This window comes from Macrotis lagotis, chromosome 1, assembly GCF_037893015.1.
Source record: "Macrotis lagotis isolate mMagLag1 chromosome 1, bilby.v1.9.chrom.fasta, whole genome shotgun sequence".
Taxonomy (NCBI): domain Eukaryota; kingdom Metazoa; phylum Chordata; class Mammalia; order Peramelemorphia; family Peramelidae; genus Macrotis; species Macrotis lagotis.
Genome location: NC_133658.1, coordinates 103,596,812 through 103,620,778, shown reverse-complemented (window position 1 = coordinate 103,620,778; position 23,967 = coordinate 103,596,812). Strand labels below are relative to the sequence as shown.

The 23,967-nt window shown below is 33.2% G+C and overlaps 1 protein-coding gene across 24 annotated transcripts in view; it reads left to right on the top strand.

Annotated features, from left to right (window-relative positions):
• Positions 1 to 23,967, top strand: part of NRXN1 (neurexin 1) — a 1,421,526-nt gene that overhangs the window by 671,347 nt on the left and 726,212 nt on the right. For all 24 annotated transcript variants that reach the window (XM_074205787.1, XM_074205768.1, XM_074205895.1 and 21 more), the window contains 3 exons: positions 7,495 to 7,617; positions 21,478 to 21,859; positions 23,350 to 23,540. In XM_074205787.1, coding sequence (XP_074061888.1) covers positions 7,495 to 7,617; positions 21,478 to 21,859; positions 23,350 to 23,540 — 696 coding nt within the window. The remainder of the gene's footprint in view (positions 1 to 7,494; positions 7,618 to 21,477; positions 21,860 to 23,349; positions 23,541 to 23,967) is intronic.

Genomic DNA, 23,967 nt, shown 5'->3' with positions numbered 1-23,967 from the left:
TCACAAAACTGTCTACAATATTTCCCCTTTTTGCTCTTTTCCCTGCATGCACAAATGTACCATGTATACATGTTCACATGCACACAGACGCACACACACACACACACACACACACACAATAACATCTGTTATCAAGATGTAAGGCAAATTTCTAATCAAAACTAATAGTATTAAAATGTTCAGTTCAATTCAAAGGATCTTCATCTTGTCCAAAGTGATGTTGGTTCCTGACTCTAGTGGTTGTTCTATGACACTAGTCCAAGAGTACTTTAATTTATCCTTTCCAGAACTCTCACTATGAAGTGTGAATACTTATAGGAAAAATCATGCAATATTACCACGATCAAGATAATTCAGTGGAATAAGCAAAGTCTAAAGACACACTCCTAGTTCTAAAGGGCTATGATTCTGATCCTATAATTCTCAGAGTTTTCATCAAAGCACTGCTATCAATTTTTTTGTTGTTTTTGCAAGGCAATGGGGTTAGGTGACTTGCCCAAGATCACATAGCTATGTACTTATTAAGTATCTGAGACTGGATTTGAACTCAGGTCCTCCTGACTCCAGGGCCGGTGCTCTATCTACTGTGCCCCCAGCTGCCTCCTGCTATCAATTTTTGAGACTTGAGAAAGTTACCACAACTTTCAAAGCCTTAATTTCCCCTTTGTGAAACTGATTTGGCTAATATTATGTTGACCTAGGTGATGTCTAGCATTCCCTTCAGCTCTAAAAATTTATGCTTTAAACACATTGCTAAATTGTCCAGTGATCTGGCCACTTGCAATGAGACAATGTGGATGAGGTCTTAAAAATTGATCAATTTAATGAAAAAAAAAAACAAGATCTTGTAATAAAGCAAAAAGTTAAGTTTCACCAATTCAGTTCAGTTCCACAAACATTTGTTAAAAAACTGAGGAAGTTATTGAAATCAATTGGATTCAACTCCTGATCTGAATGACCTTTCAGCACAATGGGAGAATAGATATACAAAAATCCTTAACACAAATACTAATAATACAATAAAATAAAACTGCATAAGTGAAAAAATTGCCAAATTATTTGACTATTAGTCTAGTATAATTGTCAAGAAGCACAGTGAAGAAAAAACACTGAATTTTAAGTCAGAGGGCCTAAGTAGAGATAGATAGATGGATGATAGATATATAGATAGAACAATCCTTATGTAGTATAACAGATACTTAAAGTATTATAAATATCCTTATATAGTAGGTATATATACATATTATAAATATATGTAAATATATATGCAAATATACATATCCTTATATAATATAGCATAAATAAATAAATATTAGACTCTTGACTAATAATCCCTTTTCCTTTCTATTCTAGAGCTTAAAAGTTTGACATAATAATTTTCTTTATTCCTGGGAATAGTCTTAGTGGTCACTAGTTGGGCTTAATCCCAGAATTGTTATCCCATCCTTGTTCAGACAAAACAAATTTGGCAAAATACCTGAATATGAAAAATTCTTGTCTGGATTGTACATTTGGATTATTGATTGATAACTACCATCAAAGCTGACAGTTTGTCAGTTTTCTCATCTTAATTGGCTTTGAACTGCAAAATTATTTTGTTTCTGCCCTAAGGCAGATTTTGCATTCCTATTTTTCAATTTTCCCTTGGCAGGGTAATAAGAAAAAACGTATAGCCAGTGTATATTGCCAAGTTCCAGGGAAAAATCTGATCTATCAGGCAATTAGCTTAATACAAAGAGGCAAACATAAAAATGTAAAGAATGGAAATTCAACATTTGTGGGAGGACATTTATGGTCTATCAACAAAACATATAAATTAGACCAAAACTAGATTTATTTTTTTATCCCAAAGAAATATCAGTTGAATTTTTGGAAAACAGACAGATGATTATAAATGCCATTTCTCTAAAGGAAAAAAATACATCTGATCATGAATTAAAAGTTTTTCACATTTTTAGAAGAGGGAAAGAGTGTTGAATATTAAAGTAATCACAGTGCTAGTTTCAAAACTCATTCTTCATGTATGACCTTGACCAAGTCATTTCAATGATCTGAGTTTCAATTTACTCACCTAGAAAATTATTAGGTTGGGCTAGCTAACCCATAAGATCCCTCCTATTCGTAAGTTGTGTTTCTTGATCAATTAAAAAACCACAATTCCAAAAAAAAGGTTTTAAAAAAGGAGAGGGAAAGGGAGAAAAAAACTTAACCTTATTTTTAATTTCACAATGCATACCTGAAGTTCACCTACTTAAAGAGCAGGGTTAATGGTGCAATGGATAGAGTTCTAGGCCTGGAGTAAGAATGACATTTCCTTAAATTAAATTAAATTTAAATCTGCCCTCAGATGTTTGTTGACCCAAGGAAGTCACTTAATTCTACTTACCTCAGTTTCCTCATCTGTAAAATGAGCTTGAGAAGGAAATGGAAAATTACTCCAGAATCTTTGCAAGAAAATCCCAGTTGGGATCACAGAGAATCAGACATAGTTGAAAAACAAAACATCATTATCATGAATGCCTACTTCTTTGAATAGTACATTGTGAAATTTTTAAAATTATTTTCTGCATGACAGGAGTCATTATCCAAAAGAAAAAATGTTTCCTGTCTTATATTACTGGCTTAACTTAAGGCTAATTAATACTAATACTATGAGCTTCAATTTGTCCATCAAAGAAACTCTGTTAAAAAACCTTTAGGAAGTTTGTAATTTCCCCATTTTCTAAACTAGACTGCTGTCATTCTGAGTGATATCTGCTGTAATTTATTTTATTTATAATGACCAATCTTGCTCATGTAGTTTATCAGTTTATCAGTTCCTAAATCTTCACTTTGCACACATCCAGTCCTCAATATATTTTGCATTAATAAGTGATTAAGTATGAAATAATTTTGACCATCAAACTTTTAAAGTAACTTCTGGCCCAATTTTATGAGGATAAATATAATAGTATCCCTAAGAGTGGGGATTGTCCCCATCATAATCTTTATTTGACACTCTGTACAAACTGATCAGATCATTTTTCAGGTTATCTATAATTCCTTATCCTTTGCCTCTTCTTAGAATTAAACATTTACTTTCTGTACCAGTCAAACTGGCTTTACAATCAAGTTAAATAAGGAAGGTATAAGATTTACCAACATCATGCATTTTAATGCTTTTTTGAGCACATATACAAGAATTTTCCAAATTTTTATGTAGGTGATGTAAATTTAATTTTCTAAATTGTCAAAACTTTCACATCCGATAGTCTTATAAATTTGTGGATAGCTGTCATTTAAGCTACTTCCCAAGATTCAGAGCTTACTTTCTTTTTTGATTCTATCATTTCTTTCTTTCTCTTCAGTTGTAGATCTTTACCGAATATTGTCATTACACTAGGTTCTTTAGGAACAGAGCATACCGAACAAGTGATCTCTGTCCAAAAAGAGCTTTATATATTTTGTTCAGAGTATAAGAAGATCGAACACACAAATAGTGTCTCAGTTCATATCGTCCCTCCTGCCTCAAACCCTTCAATCATTATCTGTGGTCTTTCAATTACTCATTCAAACTTCTAATTCTGACATTCTGAGCACTTAGACTTTATAAATCCACACTAATTAACATCATATGAGAGGAGATGATAGCATATCATCTTAGAGACCATGACCTTAGTTCTAATCCTCATTGTTTACTAAATTTTGTGAACATAGACAAATGTCCTTGACTTCATGAGGGGGATGATAATGCTAATAATAATAAATATCTTCAGATATTGCAACTTTTTATCCACTATGCCATACTGGAAGACCTGGATTCAAGTCTTGCCTCGAATACATACTGGCTGTGTAATCTGGGTAAGTCACTTAACCTCTGAATGTTTCAGATAGATCTGAAGAATATTAAAGGTAAAACTAAAATTTGGAATCTCAGATGGCAAGAACAAGTAAGAATGTGAGTCAATCAATAGAGTTTTTAAGCATATGCTATGTTACACACAGGGCTAAAATATGGCCCCTATCCTCAGGGAATAATAGAAAATTTTAAGAGGTAGATCATTTTCCCCTGCAAATAATCTAGTATTAAATCCATGTTAATTTAAACAGTGGATCTTTTACTATTTCCCAGTAATAACAATTCGATTCCACAAGCATTTATTTCAATTCCTGGAATCAGTATTTTAGAACTATAGAAGAGACCTTGAAGATTGTTTAGTATACCATCCCATCAAAAAGCAAAACAACAACAAAAAAAAAAAAAGTGTTCCACCCCATCCTTTTGCAGAGCTGCAAATTTCAAGGTGAGGTGACTTGTCAACAATAGCACAACTAGGTAGTGGGAGATATGGTTCAAGAAAACATAAATGCTAGCTGGTTCATATTGGTCTTAGAATCAGATTTTTAAATGGGAAAAAAACTTTAAAGATAATTTGGTTCAATATAATTTCTTAAATCCTTTCACTGGCATTTTCACTTTACCTTGCTAGGTGAGCAATATGTTTTGAACTAGGTATAACATGAGCTAGGCATTAGATAATTTCTCATTAAATTTATCTCTTTGGGTTTTAATAAGAGAAATAATCTAAAATCAACTCAAAGATTTTTAAAAACAATTTTTATAATTAATTTTGTGCTAATAACTAAGAAAAAATGAGTGTCTCAGAAATGACTTTATTGCAAGTTAAACTAGGTTATGATAGTATAGTTGTAACAATCTTGCCTTAATAGATTTGTTACTTAACAAATAAATGAAAAATAGTTTATAGGTTTGGAAAAATGACTTCAGAAGTCGATATTTCTGAACATTTTCTCCACTGTAAAAATCTTTCATTTTTTTATATGTCAAAGTAAAAATGCCCCCTGTTGCTGGTGGGAAGTTAGAAACTGTAAAAGAAAAAAAAATGCCTTTTTTTTAACATTGCTGAAAGAGGAGAGATTTCTTTTGATCTAAGATTTCTTGGTCCAAAAACATTTTAATTTTGCCTTTGCTTATTGGTTCCCTCTAGTTGAGCAATAGACAATCTCTCAATATCCATTCTCTGAAAGTATTTTTATTGAACTATCCTTATATGTATTTATTTATGCTATTATTCGGTTTCTTTTCTTTCTTTTTTTAGGTTTTTGCAAGGCAAATGGGGTTAAGTGGCTTGGCCAAGGCCACACAGCTAGGTAATTATTAAGTGTCTGAGGTCAGATTTGAACTCAGGTATTACTGACTCCCGGGCTGGTTCTCTATGCGCTGCACCACCTAGCAGCCCCTCAGTTTCTTTTTAAATCAGAGGAGTCAGATCTTATGCTATCTAATTTAATGCATTAGGAAGAGAGAATTCTAAAATCTCTGAAAATCTAAGTTCTACCACTCATGTACTCAAAGCTTCATTAGAGGGAACTGACAATAGAAATACTGAAAAAAAAAGGAAACAATTGCTATAATTAAAAACATCAACATCAAAACCAAATGTAAAGGCATAAGAAGCTTGTGGAACTTGAAGCAATAATGATTAATAGCTGACTACTTTATCACAGAATCTTTTCTTCCCTTCCAAAATCCTCTTTCCTCCTTGTCTCTGGAAAGTGCCTTATATTGCTATTATGTCTCATTGATGTTAGAGTTCATAAGATCATAGATTTAGAACTTCAAGGAACTTAAGAGATCATCTTGTTTAACTTTGCATTTTGCAGAGCCTCAGCTAGAAATGAAATACAACTCTTATGATTACATATCCAGTCCTCTCTCCACTGTACTACATGCATAATAAATCAACTAAATAGCATTCAGAGACAATTTATCTTACTCTTAATCCAATCAATTAAGAAAAATAAGTGTAATTGTTGTACCACTTTTTATGAGCCACAAAGTTTAAGAATTTTAAAAAAGTCTTTTTGGGACTTTATTGTAAGGGAAACTGAATTCAAATATCAAAAAGTCTTAGATCACTTATTTCCTGTTTTGGCTTCAGAGTAAATAATATAGATAATTGCAAACTTGACACTTCAGTTGGAAGAATTGAGATAAATATTTATTGTTTGTTTAATACAACATTTCACTCATCTTAATTATTATCTTATAGAGACCTAGTGCAATAGTAGACAGAGGTAGACTTGGAGTTCACATCCCAGCTCTTAAATTTATTGGCTATTTCACCCTGAACAAGTCGTGTGGGTTCTATGTGCCTCAGACAACTCCTGAAGACTTATATTCTCTTTAGTATTAAAGTTCCAAATTCTTCACTATTTTAGTTATCATTTCCCGTAGCGCTGATAGGTTGCTTTCAAGACTATTTGCAAAAATGCCATTTAATTTGTCCCTAGACTTACAAAATGAGCAACTTTCTAACCCAATTATATTTATTATCTTCTTTCATCTTCCCAGGAACCAAGGAAACTTGCCTTTCTATGATTCTTGAAAATCATTTTATCATTTCTCTTTTTTCTTCTTTATAAATTCAAGGGTTTTTTTTCTTCCTCCTCTTCTCTTTGGATAAAAAGTTAAAAGCTATTCCATCTCTCCCTCAGTCCCCTTACAAAAAGAATATATGAGTTAAGAAGAAAGAGAGAATATTAATTTCAGGATGGTTTTACATTTAAATTTGAAGACAAAACACTCATTATAGTGAGAGGTAAAAAATAAATAACTAATATCAAGGAACTTGAGAGGAAAAATAAATGAGTAGTTACTATACTATGTATATACTACGTATAATATATAGTAGCAAAACAACTACATATCAGTCACTGCTCTAAATGTTAAAGATTGGTTCGTGTCCTTCGTTATCAAAGAAGACCAAAATGACATCACTATGTTTGAGACAACAAATTCCAATGTATCTGACTGTGGCTGATCAGACCAATATGAGCTTGGAATGGTCTTCCACAGGTCGGGCACAAATAGTACATGTGAACACCTGGGGTGGCTACTATACTACATATATACTACGTATAATTTATAATCCAGGTAATAAGAGGCAATTCTCAAGCAATGATTTTTTTAAACTTTCTAGTGAATGAGATATAATTTGACCAATCCTATTACGGTCCCCTGATGAAAATTAGTAATGAATCATTGAAAGGAAAATATGAACTACTAATCCTATTTTTCATTAAATATGCTATAAATGAACACTAAAAATGTGTAAATATAGAAACTTTCAGAATCAGATTAAATGACATATTGATTTGTGCCTATTTATGACAATTTGGTTTCTTACCTTTTCTTAGACCAATACCTAATGCTAATGGTACTTCTTAAGTGGTTATAACTATATGTTGAAATGTAAGTTAACTCATCATTTTTCTTGCTTGCTATAGTTTTAAACGTGCTTTAACATTGGTCCAATGAGTCTCTCTTTTTCTCTCTTTCTGTCTCTCTTTCTGTCTCTCTCTCTCTGTCTCTCTCTGTCTCTCTCTCTCTCTCTCTCTGTCTCTCTCTCTCTCTCCACCTCTCTCTTTCTGTGAGGTTCATTTGTTGACTAATTTAGAGTTTCCATAATGACTGTTTGGCATATCCTACAGGCAAAGGTCCCGAGACCCTTTTTGCTGGCTATAACCTCAATGATAATGAGTGGCACACAGTGCGTGTGGTTCGACGAGGAAAAAGTTTAAAGTTAATGGTGGATGACCAGCAAGCCATGACAGGTAAGTTGTATCACTCTACCCTTCTACCCCAGCCCCCAGCCTCCCTCAGGAGGCTTCCCTATCCAGTAGTTAGTGACCTTGATTTGTAGCTGAAACCTGCAGAAATACAAAAGGATTCAAGACTGGAAGAATCTACTCAAAGAGCATTTCACTTAACTTCCTATAAACAGAATCACTTTATTAGAGGACACATTTGGTCCTAAATTGTCACAATTTTTATATGTGTGTCATGGATATTTTACCTCAATAAATCAACAGATAATCATACTTATATTTGAATTAAATGGATACTGATAATTTAAATAGACTAATTCCAATTATGTAGGTATTTTATAATTTTTAATCATAGTAATCTGTGTGTTTGAGGAGTTGGGTGGGAGAATTATATTCTGTTCACATAATTAGTTTCTTATAATATTTAATTTATTCTTTCAAATGAATAAAAATAAGCAAAAGCTCCATAGACACTTTTACACTATTCACACAAGAGGTGTCTTTAATACATAACCCTAAAAATGTTTGATTTGGGCCAGTAATATTGTAAGTATGTTTGGAAAAAGAAAATATATATAAAATCAGATCCCATGATTCAAATCCCGTCTTTGCCACCAATTATCTGGGTGACTTTGGCCAAATTTCTTAATATCTCAGGGACTCAGTTTTCTCGTTTTTGGAATGAGAAGATTGCCTTTAAGTTCTCTTCCAACTTTTAATCAATATATTTATCTATATATTGGTGAATAAGCATCTTTCAAGTCCTTGGAATCTCAAACCATTTCAAACTACTAGGAACAAGGAGCAAGACTGCGATTTCATCTCTGCTACTGGAAAAACAACTCAAAACACCTGACCTACTGGTAAAGGACAAAGCAATAATTGTTACTCATTTAGTACAGTACTATAAATGGTGCTGATGCCCTAAAGGAGTGAACTGACCTCATTTATTAGCAGGGATGGTCTAAGGAATAATAGGACTCATGGCTATATCAAAACTGCTTTTGGTATGTTCCTTCAGGTCAGTAAACCAATGAAACTTATAAATGAAGAGCAGTTTATGAGATTCTATAGTTTGCATAACAATGTCACAGATATTATCCAGTTTTCCCCTCATTTTACTGAGTTCCAATCTGACCTTATATATGTATTAGTCAGGTAAATCACTAAACCCTGTTTACCTCAGTTTCTTCAGATGAAAAAATGAGCTAGAATAGAAATGGCAAACTATTCTCTTATATTTCCCAATAAAACCCCTACTGGCGTCTCAGAGTCAGACATCACTGAAACAACTCAAAAAGGAAAAAGCAAATGTTTTTATCCCAATTTGGGGTAATTTAACTAAAACTCAAAGGTATGGAGTTATTTTTTTCTGAGTTGACCTGGCTTGCAAATGGGAGACTGAGATCTAAAATCTGGGTTCTATGATTTGTAGTCTATATAATCTAATCTATAATAGTACTCAACTTCTCCATTGCTCAGTTACTGACTACTTACAGTCAGGACAGTGAAGGAACTTGAAAGATGGATAGTTGTTTGGAAAGAAGCTAGCATAGGGGTATGTAGTTTAGATGATAGAAATGGGCATATACAAAGGCATCAGTATGGAAATACAGAAATCATATTCTGGAAGAAAGGATTAATACACAAGCTTGAGAACAGAGCTTAATTCCACAGTGCAAATATGTAAGGATTTTCAACAATATAAGATATAATTAACTCATGAATGCCTATGTTCTGTTTTTGGATGATGAAAAAAAGCCCCTGTAACCTTTTCTAGCAGAGATTTCCAGTGCCAAACATTAACAATAAGGATTCAACAGTAGACTCCAAGTGAAGAAGTCAAGAACTGACCTTTTTTTTGGCTCCCATTTTTTATTTCATAGGAAATTTTCAGGTTTGTCCTTTAGATATTCAGAAACAATGCTCCCTGTTTGTGTAGTTTTGGAATTCCCATTTTGGGAGTGAACTATAAAGAAAAAATAAAGAGAGAGAGAGAGAGAGAGAGAGAGAGAGAGAGAGAGAGAGAGAGAGAGAGAAGAAAGAAAGAGAGAGAGAAGGAAGGAAGGAAGAAAGAAAGAGAAAGAAAGAAAGAAAGAAAGAAAGAAAGAAAGAAAGAAAGAAAGAAAGAAAGAAAGAAGAAAGTTAAAGAAAAAAGAAGGAAGGAAGAAGGAAAGGAAGAAAGAGAGAAAAAGAAAGGAAGGAAAATGGGATGAAGGGAGAGAGGAAAGAAAAAAGAAAGGAAAAAAGAAGGGAGGGAGGAAGAAAGAACTTTTAAATAATTGCTATGTGGCAAACACTGCTAAGTATGGCAATACAAATAGATAAATGACACAATACCTCTCTCAAGGTTCTCATACATAAGGCACCCAAAGTTCTCATATATAAAAATAAAAGAAATTTGAGATTCAGGGAAGACATTCTAGGAATGCTAAAGGTTCACCAACAATAGGGGCACCAGGCTCAGGGGTCCTTATCCTACATCCATTTATCAGATAATCCTGCCAGGAGAGTGAAGGAGTAGACATAAGGCAGATGGTAAAGCAGTGTGACCTTCTGAGTCACAAAAAAGAATAAAGTTGTTGAGTCCTTCTCATAAAAGATCGATAGGCAGTCAAGCAACAACAGTGGAGAAAACCATGGTGGTATCAGGTTGTCCCACCACCTGCCATCCAGGGCCAGGAGAGCTTATTCTGTGAAAAGGAGTACTGGGGAAAAAAAGGAAAGTGGCACTTTTTTTGTTGCCTAGTCATCTTGGAATGATTCAAATAGTGAGTGAGGGAATGAATATAAATTTAACAGAGCTCAACATAATTACACCTAGTTCAGACCAGTCTTCTCATCATGTTCAACCAGTTACCTGGACCAACCTGTTATTTGTCTCATTATCATATATACTACTCCCGTCTCTTTCTCTGGCCACAATTGTCCTATCAAGATGGCCACTATTTAAAAACATGTCAATTGATTAGCCCATGTATCAGTTTACTATCTCTGTGACTCCCCAGGTGACAAAATCCTTCCCTGATCAAATATACAGATATGTGTGCATGTGTGAATATATGCATCCATATGTGTTTGCATATGTGCAGGCATTTTTATGTATGTATATCCATATATGCCTAAATATATATGGATATAGGTGTGTAGGTTATAGACATATACATGTTTGTATACATGTGCATGTATACATTTACACCTGTCTTGGGGGTGTTATATGTATGTACATACAAATACCACATTCATACATTTACAGCAGAGTAATGACAAAGGATAATCACTGGGATGTAAAATTGATCCATCTGGTAGTCAACTGTTATCATTTCCACAAACAATAGCAGCATTGATTAGACAATTGTTCCTTGAGCAGAGAATAAGATATAATAAGATATACACATATGAACATATGTATGTGTGTATGTCTATGAATAAATATGTATATACATAATAAACATATAATCATAATAATATATAAATTACATATATAATAATACAAAATACATAACACACAAATAAATATGCCTACACATATAAATATATAAACACATAATATATATATATTCAAACTTATATATATATATATATTTTGCTTAGCATACTACTAGTACACAGTAATCCCTTCAATACTTTTTTATTCATTTCTTGAATCTTCTGTATTTTTAGCTATGCCAGAGTTCAATCTTTTTTTTTTCCCAGGGCTCAGTGACCACCTTTGAGTAAAACAGAGTTTATGGGAAGCATTGATTTTCTAATCTGTGCACTACTAACTCTACTCTGGGATAAGGAAACCAGAGGCCACATTTGGAGTCAAGAAACCTGGGTTCAAACCATTACTCTACCACTTACCACTTGAAAAATTCATCTTCCCTCTCTGGCCTCTGTTTGCTCCTCTATACAATGAGAGCTATGTGTTAAAATCCCTTCCAGCTTTAAATTCTTTGATCCTAAATACATAAAACTAAAAATGGACCTCAATTCTTCTGTGAAGGTATATGAGTATTTGTAGCAGTAGAGGATATAACTGGTATATACTTAATAAATAAAGGAAGAGGACGTTAGAGAGGACTTTTAGAGAATGAAAGTTTTGACTTTGTCATATAAAAATTTATCTTAGATCTTTGGAACTGGAAATAACCGTAGAGATCATCCAGTTCAATCCTCTCATTTCACAGATGAGATTGCTGAGGTCTAGAGAGATTAAATGAAATGCTTAAGGTCATACAACTAGTAAGAAGCAGAGAGAGATGAAATTTAAACCTTAGATTTCTGCTTCAAAATCTGTGCTCTTTTCATTACACTAGGTTGCCTTCAGCCATTCACAACCTCAACTTTTTGGGCATTTCCCCCCCCCACACACACACACCTGCTCCTATGTCCCTTTATCAGATATCAGATGCCATTTACTTTCTCCTCTTTCCTTTCTATCTTTTCTAATGATATCTCATAACAGTTCAAAGATTAATTCTTTCCAGGATTGTTAACAAGGTTGTTAGCAGCAACAAATGTTAACAAACTTTTTTTTTAACAAGGAGCAACACTTTCAGTAAAGTTTCAGAGTTTATACACTGGCCAATTTTGGACCATATTTTTTTTCTCCTAAATTTTATGGGTTTTTTAACTTTTTCCTATCCATCCTCCTCTATCATCTTCTAAGTTTTTTTCCCTATCTCCCTCTCCAGTCCCACCTTCTCATCGTTACCCTCCTTACTCCATAATTAACCAAATTCCTCTCTTGTGAGTAGTTCATCAAGCTATTTTCACAGCTAGTTTGGCTCAGCAAGGCTTTAGTTGAGGGTGCCAAAGTTATAAGCAAAATAGCAAGGAGGAACAGTTCTTTAAGCCTTGGTCTTTCAGACCACATGCATTCAATATGAAATGAGAAATCTTTAATTGTTAATGTTAATTGATCATTGCAGCTGAACAATAGGGTAAGGTCATAATGATACTAAGAACTAAAACAAACATTTATTAAATCCCTACTATGTCAGGTACTGGAGATAAAAAGATAAAAATAAAATGGTCCATGAACTCATGGAGCTCACATGCTACTGAAGGAAAACAATAAGGACACAAATAAGTGAGTTACAAGGGGATAAATGAATAAAAAATCATTATTAAATACTTTTTATGTGTCAAATACTTAGCTGAAGGGAAGGGGAAAAGGGGCATTTATTAAGCCCCTACAATGTCCAGGATAGTCATATAAAAGACTAGATAGGGTCTGAGAGTAGAGGATCAGATGTAGATCAGGGTGGAGCATCTGGGACTAGAAGAGAGCTTGAGATCCCAAGAGCAAAGGTGAAAGGAATAGACATGAGGACCATCTGAGAAGGCAAAGAGGCAAGAGATAGACTATCGAGTACAAGGGGGAGTAATCAGACCAGGCTTGCAGGAACACAAAGTGTATAGGATAGAGTTCTGTGAGTTCAGTGTAGAAAGAGGTGGGAGCCAAATTATGAAGGGTTTATAATGCCACTAAAAGTGGGCAGGGATTCAAGCTGTAGAGGATATAATTCTGATGCCAAGCAATGTTTTTTTTTTCTCTTGAGATATAATTAGGTCTTTCCTTTTAATTTCCAGAGTGCATATGAATGAAGCCTAAATCTAGACTCCAAATGATTTTGATTTATCTTTTCATCTTTTCATAACCTGGGCTTGTTCCAATGTGCTTTAATACTCTTACCAAGCAAGTCCTCTCCTCATTCACATTACTCATTTTGATTTTTTAAGTTTCCTTAACTGCCTGGGATTAGGCTGAGTGGATGAAAGTAATGTTTGATTAATAAAGAGTCCTTCCAGTCATAACTCATAAATTGTAGAGTCTGGCAGATGCTTCAGTTAACATGTAATCTTAGGGGCTGAAACATCAGACAATGATGTTTTCTCTACTGTTTTGCTAAAATATATTGCAAAACCAAGATTCATATAATCAAACTCTATAGGTTGATAAGGACCTATATTGAGTTAACTGTCTTTTCCTATAAGGTTAGAAAAATAGTCCCCTTGAGCTTAATGAAGTTTGGGGTCATATACAATGTAAATGTTTCCCTGTTAGTTCAAACTTCTCAGTTTGGTAGTCTTAGGGATTAAATTTTGAAGGAACTGACATTTTTCAAAGGCAGACTCCTCAATTCTTTTGATTCAATGACTAAAAGACCCTGTTCTATAATCTCTACAATGCTTTGCTGACCATTGGAAGATAATGTAGAAGATAGTGTGCTGCACCTGGGTTCAAATCCTAATTCAATCCTAGTTGCATCTAAAGGCAAATTTTTCGATGTATTAGTTGTTCTTCCCTGATTGGTAAAAATAGATATGATGACTGTAGCTCCCACTTTATAAGGTAAATGTATGGCAAGAGAAAGATAAAATGACTGGGGAAATAAAAGTTCAAGTTTGAGATTATTGATTTCTTAAGCAATGAATTCCAATCACCTAATAAAGAGGGACCAGCTCTCTTTAGCTTAGATCTGGATCCTAAATGCAGGGGGGGAAGACTTTTATAATTAAAAACAATTATAAAATAAGGCTAATTGCAAGGAAACAATACATCAGGTAATCTGATTGCTAATTGGAGGAAAGATTCCTCCAATTCCAAATTGGGACAAGGAGAGTAAATAGATACATCTATCTGAATTCAGAAAAAAGAGACCCAGTCCACCAAAAACAATCAAAGAAATGTGGAAACAAAAACTGATTTAACAGTATGCAAATAAAACGTATGGATTGCTTGAGATATAAAATTGTAAGAAAAGACCCTGAATCTGGCTTTGTTTCTGATCATTATAGTCATTGGTTAAGATTCTCTAAGTAGCAGGGAAAGGTGGTCCAATTTCCCATTCATGCATGATTAGGTTCAAACAATACAGTAAGATTTTCTCCCAGTTCCCACAATTGAATAGTTTTCTCACAAGACAGAAATTGGACTAGACTCATAATCCAATAGAAACTAAGTTAGTTTCAGAATTGAGTTACAAGATGGAATCCATGTAGTTCACTCAATTCCTACAATTAACCACTTGATATTCTAATTTTCTCAGTTGCCTCAAATGTCGGTTATAATTATTGCTTTGGATTATTCTTAAGTTAGCCACTATCATAAACAACTGAACTTAAAAAGAAAGTGAGAGAACTCCATATTTTGTTTCTCAAATATTTACTTTTATTGATATGTATTTTATTAAATAACTTTATAGATTATGCCCTTTTCATAGAAATGTTTAAAAAAATATTATACAGTGACCTCAATTGAAAGTATATGCAACATTTCAAATATGTAGATATTCTTATTTCTCTATTGTTTTCAATTAACAAATCTATTTTGTTTCCCTTCGACTTCCCCAACCCATCCTATAGCGGGGCAAGGGAGAGGAGGAAAAAACAAGAAAAACGAATTTCTTTTAAGAAATATGCATAGCTGGGGGCAGCTAGGTGGCACAGTGAATAGAGCACCAACTTTGGAGTCAGGAGGACTTGAGTTCAAATCCAGTTTCAGACATTTAATACCTACTAACAGTATGACCTTGGGCAAGTCACTTAACACCATTGCCTTGCAAAAAAAGAAAGAAAGAAAGAAATATAGTCAAAAAACAAATTCTTTGAATGGTTCAACTCTATATTGAGGACAACTTTTGAGTTCTTGAACTCATAATTTTTCCTGGCAGTTAAATATTTGTTGGAAGTTAATGTAGCAAATGAATTGTGACATTCAATGCTATGGAAGATCTACTGATTAACATCCATGACTGAAACACAGTAAAAATTTAGCATTTTTTATATTTGCTTATTGATTATTTGAGTACATCGTATAGTTTATAGTGTAGTTTACAAAAGATGCTGAGGTCAAGAAGCTGACAGATGATAGCATCAATGAGGGAGAAATAGACATTCAACTTAGTTCAATAAATATTTATTCCCTTTTTATTTAAAGCAGTATTATATAGCAGATTAAAGACTTGAAGGCAAAAAGACTTGGATATGTCCAGACATTACCTCTGATATCTACTAGTTTTGTGATCTTAAGCAAATCAGTTAGTCTCTTAGTGTTTTAGGCAATTGTCTAAAACTATAAATTGTGAAACCAATTACAAGTTTGCATTTGTAAAGAGAACTTTCACACTGGGATATCTACATCATTGAAATCACAATTCCTATCTAAAAAAAAAGAAGTATTGAAGATGTTGTTCATGGTCTGAGGAGATAGAAATGAAACATTCCCTATTCCCAAAGGGTTTGGATATATCAGAGCCCTAATAAGAAATTGTATTTCAACACATCAAACATCTGCAAAATCACAGCCTAAAATAACAAGGGAATGAAGATAGAAACTGAACTTGTTTTTTAAAAGTGCACCTTGAAATCGATGGACCTTAACCTTGGATCCATTAACAATTATTTTTGGTCATTGAATTTCAATATAATTTTTAATTCTAATTATTTTATGCATATGAAAAATACTATTCTAAGAAAGACATTTATAGGGTTCACCAGACATCCAAGAAGGTTCTTCATACACACACACACACACACACACACACACACACACACACACACACACACACACACACACACACACACACACACACACAGGAGTTAAGAACCTCTGCAAACCTTCATTACTCTATTAACTATCCCTAGAGATAAGTTCCCAAAAGAGTGATAGTGTAATAATCTATTTAATAGAAATAATCACAGATCAAGTGTAATTCCCTAAGAAGGGAGAAGATGAAAAGGAAAAGTGTGTGTGTGTGTGTGTGTGTGTGTGTGTGTGTGTGTGTGTGTGTGTATATATATATATATATATATATATATATATGTAGTAAAAGAGAAATCAGAAATCAAAATTTTTAAAATGAGCTTCTGGGACCCTGATCAAATATAAATTTCTTGAGAGCAAAGACCAATTCATTTTTTTCTTCTTTGCATCCCCAGTACTAATCAAAGGATTAACAATAAGCAATTAATAAATGTTCATTGATAGATAGATGAAAGGACAAAAGACACAAAGAATTATTTTCCCTGTTGTTCTATAATAATGTTAAATGTTGCAAAGAAAAAAAGCGTCTTGATCTAACTCCCTTGAACTGGGAGAAAGTGAAGGCCTGCTATTCTTCCCAATGTGACACTTAACCAATAAACAAACAAACAAACAAATAAATAAATAAAAGGAAGGAAAGTAAAGTGTACTGAAGGATGGTGATAATGTAGGTTCACTAGTATAAGGGGCTAGAGAAAGAATGTAAAAATTGGGTGGGAGCATATGTTCCTAGGTATGAATTTTGTTTAAATTTGGGGAGAAATTATCAGCTGTCAAATTGGCAAATTCAATAAGATAAATTTTTTTTGCTAATAATATTTTAAAAGATGGATTTTTATGTGAATATTTCTTTTTTTTGTTTTTGTTTTTTTTTTTAGATTTTTGCAAGGAAAATGGGCTTAAGTGGCTTGCCCAAGGCCACACAGCTGGGTAATTATTAAGTGTCTAAGACCAGATTTGAACCCAGGTACTCCTGACTTCAAGGCCGGTGCTTTATCCACCACGCCACCTAGCTACCCCAGTGAATATTTCTTTAAAGTCTCATTCTTACTATTTTAATTAAATGAAAAAAATAAAATTTTTAACTAATTGAAGGAAAGAAATCAGAAATGCCATCACTAATCAAATAGTAATTATAATTTAAAAGAAAGAAAATAGAAAAAGAAAATGGGACACTGGTTCTAAGAAGGGAAGCAAACTAGTTGGATGACCTTTGACAGGTCATTGAATCACTCAACCTCAGTTTCCTCATGAGTTAAAGAGGGGGTGGAAAGAACTCACTTTTTGACAAAAATTGCTTAGAAAACTGCAAAGAAATTAAACAAATACTAATCATCCACAAGATGAATTCCAAATGTATAAATATCACCTAAAGGATGACATCAGAAATACATCAGAGATTCAAGGAAGAAATTATCTTTCAAATTCATGAATGAGAACAGTTCATAACCAAAAAAGGAATGAATAAGATAGCAGAAAATAAAACAGACAATTTTGATTACACAAAATTAAAAGACTTTTTTAAAGAACAAAATCTGTGCAGCAAAAATAAGTGAATAAAAACACAGTTCCTTTCATTAAAGTACTTATAACCTAATTGAGGAAGATAGCACACAAAAGATAGGGGATATAGATATAACCCTGGGAAACAATGAAAATATCCAAAGAAGTCCAAAAGCAGTGTGGCTGATGAGAAATGGGAAGAAAAATTGTTGAATCCTCTCTCTCCTTAAATAGTAACCATGAAACCCATGATCCTGCCCTCCAGGTGTAGAGAACAGGTATGTCCAAACTTGTGGCATAATTAGATTTGCCAATGCTGAGTTTCCTGGGAAAGGAAGACATGATGGAGAGCTCCAGAAAAAAAAAAAGTCCAAAAGCAGAGTGACTGGTGGGGAATGCGGAAGGAATTGGAAGGGAAAGAAAGCCAGTAAAAGTGTGCTTGTACTCAACTTGAACCAGTTCAGAGCATCAGTTATTAAATTTTAAGTGTAAACTTTTTGCACCTTGGAAACTGACAAAACTACAAATTATAAATTGATTAACCACTTTGTTGATAATCTATATTTAAGTGTTAGAGAAAATATTAAAGTAGATTCAGCCTAAAAGTATTATCCTTACATTTAAAAAAAAAAAAAACAAGTCTTAAAAAGTTTATCAGCTCTGTTTTCACTTTTTTATGTTTTGGGGTTTTTTTTCTTTCTCATGTTTTTTTTCTCTTCTGATTCTTCTTTCACAACATTACGAATATGGAAATATGTTTGACAAAAATGTACTTGTATAACTTTTATCAGATTGCTTGCTATCTTGGGGAGGTAGGAAGGGAGAGAGGAAGAAAAATTATTTGACCATCAAAATTTTATAAAAATGAATGTTGAAAACTATCATATATAATTCAAAAAATCAAATACTATTAATTTTTTTAAAAGGGAGACTACTATAGCTATAATTATAATCTATAACTAGATTATACCCAAATTAACTAGACCTATGAAGGAAAACACTATCTACATACAAAGAAAGAACTAATAAATAGAAGCAAGTATCTGTGTCTAATTTGCCATCTTGGTGTACAGGGAGAGGACAAAAAAGAGAAAACAGTTACATGATAACTTCATTATTTATTTAAAAGGGATAGCAAAATATACAAAATAGATTTCCAATTTTTTGTGAAATCATCTTTTTCTATTCTATTTTATGAAAATGTTTGTTTTGTTTATTAAGTTGAGGTTAAAATAAATAAAATTTAAAAGAAAAAAGAAAAGTGAGAAGTGGACTAGATGGCTTCCAAGGTCCCTTCTCCTCTAGAACTAAAAAAAGAAAGTCATTGTGGCTGGAATATTGAGTGGATGTTCTCAACGGATAATAGTAAGCCTAGCACTAATTAACATTTTCATTAATGATATGGATGATGGAATAGAGTATGCTCGGTAAATTTTCCAATTACACCAAGTTGAGTGGGATGAGTAGCACCTTGAAGAACTTGATTAGAAGTGAAAATGACTTTGAAAAGTCGGAGAAGAAACACAATGTCAACTAATATGGGCAAGGACAAGTCAGAGAGGTTATAGTTATCTGAACCAAGGCAAGGCAGGACAAGATTGGTTTTTCATGGGTCTTAATAGAAAGCAATCTGGGGTCAGAGCGAATCTCTAAGTACCTATTTAATACAGCTGAATTTTTTTTTTGGATGATGACATCTCCAGTCAGGAAAGAACATAACATCAAGGTTCTTTGAGATATTTTTGTTAGTGTGTTCCATTTTTGTTGCTTCTTTTGGAAATGCTTTATCAATTTAGGAACTGAGATTTTAAATGCAAAGTGGATAGTGTGTAAGGTGTAAAACAGTCACTTACAGCTGGACTAGACAATATTTTATGTTTGAAGAACCATAATTATTTGTTAAAAAAAAACTGGAAGTCAGAGCAGACACCTAATTAACTTTTCAAATTTAAGGAGAAGACTACTTAAATGTAGTAATGAGCAGTTATGCTGTATTTCCCCTGGGAATCACAATGTAGTGAAATTTTTATGGAAGGGAATCAAGTTTCAAAGTAAAAATTTGTTAACTATAAATCTGGGATGAATCCATAGACAGTTAAATGACTGATATACATTTATCATAACTTCAGAGTTCTTTCATTATCATGAATTTTTTCCTGCAAGAAAGAACTGGACCTTGTCTCTAGCACCATGAGCTGTAATATAAAAGGGTTTTTAAAAAATATTATTTTACTGAGAATCAAGAACTTAATATTTATTGGTCAACTCCAAACCATACCTACATGTTGTATCCCACCTATTTCCGATTTCTTACTCCCCTTTATATATTATCTTCTTCCTTCAGAATAGAAGTCCCTCAAAGGCAGAAAACATTTCACCTTTCTTTGTATCACCAGTACTTAGCACAACATAAAAGTTAAACAAGGTTTTATTATTCATTTACACAGTTTTAGTTAATTTTTTACTTGAACTAATAATATGATTTTTTAATGGAAAATATATGGTTAAGGAGTTGTGAATGGATCCAACTATTCTGGAGAACAATATGTCCAATGATCAATAAAATTGTACATTCCCTTTAACCCAGCAATTCCAATTCTAGACTATATCCAGAAGAAATCATAAAAAATGGGAAAGTTCCACATTTCCAAAATATTTATAGCAGCTCTTTTTGTAATGACAAAGAATTGGAAATTGGGGGGATGTCCATCAACTGGGGAATGGCTAAACAAGTTATAGTACATGAATACTATGGAATATTATTGTTCTATTAAAAAAAAACAAAAATGGTCAGACTCTAGAGAAACATGGAACGAGTTACAGGATCTGATGTTGAGAGAAGGGAGCAGAAACCAAGAAAACAATGTACACATTGTTGTTAATGTGCATATTAACAACAACATTGTGAGGTGATCAGTTATGATGGAAGCAGATTCTCTCAGCAGTTCAGGGAGTTAGAGCAATCATATTAGACCAGTTATGAACAATGCTATTACCATCCAGAGGAAAAAAACACAACAAAACCAAAAAAAAAAAACCTTCAGAATCTGATGAACACCTTATAAAAATTATCTCTTATGTACCTTTTCCCCCTTAATCCTAATTCCTCATGCCAAAAATTATTACTCTGTAAACCTGTTTATCAAAAATGTGATTGTATAATGTTAATCTGACTGCTCACTGCCGCTGTTAGAAGGTGGGAAGGGAAGGTGGAAGGAAATTTTTAACTTAAAATATACATATGCATATGGATTAATGTTGGAAAAACTATCATAACACTCTGTTTGGAAAAATAAAATTTCAATTAAAAATCTATAGTTAAGGGGAAACTAGGTGTCGTAGTGGATAAAGCACCGGCCCTGGAGTCAGGAGTACCTGGGTTCAAATCTAGTCTCAGACACTTAATAATTACCTACCTGTGTGGCCTTGGGCAAACCACTTAACCCTGTTTGCCTTGCAAAAACCTAAAAAAAAAATCTATAGTTAAGATTGAAAATACAGGTGAAAAATATTGCATACACCTCTCATTTCTTTGTGTTGTTCCAAAAATAAACTCTACTATTTGAAGATTATACTTTTAAAGAGAATCATCAACAGAAATTTAATGCAAAGTGATTAATTCATAATTGGCAAATGAAGAAACAAGAAGGATGAAGAGGAGGAAGAGAAAAGAAGGACTTTTTTAAGGCAATTTAAAAACAAGAGGAAAATGGTCCCTTATGTTTTAAAGAATTATGTCATCTGTGGTAATTTTGAAAGTATTAATTCTTTTTGTTATATTTTTTTCAGTGAAACACTACAATGATATTATTTTTTTCTCTTTGTAGGTCAAATGGCAGGAGATCATACACGGTTGGAATTCCACAACATAGAGACTGGAATCATAACAGAGCGGCGGTATTTGTCCTCTGTCCCTTCCAATTTCATTGGCCACCTGCAAAGTCTGACTTTTAATGGAATGGCATATATTGACTTGTGTAAAAATGGCGACATAGACTACTGTGAGCTAAATGCCAGATTTGGCTTCAGAAACATCATAGCAGATCCTGTCACTTTCAAGACCAAATCAAGTTATGTTGCCTTAGCTACATTGCAAGCATACACCTCTATGCATCTTTTTTTCCAATTCAAGACAACATCTCTAGATGGATTGATTTTATACAATAGTGGCGATGGAAATGACTTTATCGTGGTTGAATTAGTTAAAGGGTAGGTGCATATAAAAACAAGTGTGGTTGCTGTGGAAAAAAGTTATGAATTTGGAATCGCAGGTTAGGAGATCTGCTGTTTACTATCTCTTATGAATATGAGCAATTGCCTTGACCTCTATCATCCTCAGTTTCTTCACCTGTAAGGTGCAAGGGATTGGACTCATCATGTCCATTCCAGTTTTATATTTGTAATCTCATGGCCAAATTTTCTTTTAAAAATCTAAGTTACTAGAATACAACTAAACAGAGTGCCCAGTTACACAGAATTCTTTTGGTGACTTCTACTTCTAGGAGAGTGGTTATAAATTTCCTCCTTGCAGAAATTCTTAAGCAGAGCCTAGATATATACTTTTTGGTAAAGTAAATGTTTGTTTAGGTGACATTTGAACTAGATGGTCTCTTACCTCTCTTTCACCTGAAATTCTTTGAAGATAAAAAAGGAAAATTATTTTTGTTCAGTTATATCTGAAGGGCTTTCTATCCCTCAGGTCATTGGCAAGTAGATATCAATCAACAGGGTTACCTGGGAAATGGAAATTTCTAACAGAAGGCTCTTAGTGGATAACAAAAAAGGGATGAAAGACCAAGCAAATAGAGATAGTCAGAAAAAAAGAGACTCTGAAAGTCAGACCTTTCCCATAGATTTAGTAATTCATTTAGTCAACCTTCATAGATTGTCTATGATCTCAAGAATAAACTCAAAGATTTGTTTTTGGTTAGTTACCATCATTATATTGAATAGAAATGGAATTGAAATATTTTAGAAATATTTTCAACTGAGAACTTACAAAATTAGGATAAAGGGTGCTGTATTTGGAATCAAAACCACTGGGTTCAAGTCTTGATCTTGTCAATTACTGTTTAGGTTTCAGCAAGTTTATTTTTCTGAACTTTGGTCTCCTCATATAAAAGGAAATCCCTCAATATTTACCCTCCCAGATCAAACAAGTTCAAGTCCCTTATGAAATAATGTGTGAAAGTATTCTATAAAATACTATGCAAATGTAAAGCATTATAACTAAGTTGATATGAAAATTAAATTGATCCCAGAGCATCCAATTCTTCCAAGTTAACTAGGATTTGACTCTATTTCATAGAAGCAAAAAGATGGAAAGAGGTAAAAATTCAAAGTGAATTTCCTGACAATTCAAGTAAAAATATGTTATCTAATGTTTTAAAAGCATTACAGGATTTTTTAAAAATTAAAAGTAGTTTTCATTATTTCACGATGTAATCCCATCCAGCAAGCTTTTATTATTCACCTATCCTGAACTTTGTGGTACTGAGAATACTAAGATAAAAATAAAAAATAGTCTTTGCTAGCAAGAGGTTTACTTTCCACTACTAGCAAGAAGTTTCCCCATTGCAAGAATGTGGTATCTTTTCCAGACAACTGAAATTGTTTTCAGCATAAGGTCCATCCATGTGGCTGACTTCATTTTAGTTAGAAAGCCCCTCCATCACTCACCTCTCTTGTTCTTTCCTTAGGTACTTGCATTATGTCTTTGACTTGGGAAATGGTGCTAACCTCATCAAAGGGAGCTCAAATAAGCCACTGAATGACAACCAGTGGCACAATGTGATGATTTCGAGGGACACCAACAATCTGCACACTGTTAAGATTGATACCAAAATCACAACCCAAAGCACAGCAGGAGCCAGGAATTTAGATCTGAAAAGTGAGTTACAAAGTTTGGGTCGCAGTTTCAATCTCTGCTTAAATAAAAAATCCATAGTTTTTAAACTTTTTTTTTGCTCTAGTCAGATTGCCTATTTGACAGCAGGTGATTTATAATGCAACACAAAATCCTGTATTTCTCTTTTAATGTGGCAGAAATATATGTATTTTTCATAGCAGGTTTCAAAAACGCCAACATCTAAGATTGCCTTTCATACATGGTAAAAGTTTGAAGAGTTAGAAATAATATATTCTTCTTGATGTTAGAAGAAAAAAGAAGATGAGCAAAGTGAAAAGTTTGTTGTTGTTTGGTTGGTTACTTTAAAAATATTACAAATGTTCTTAATAAATCTGTGATCAAGATGACCAGTTTAAATAAAGTTTCTCCTCAAGATTGTCAGTGATGTCTGGTGAGGTTTTCCCAGATA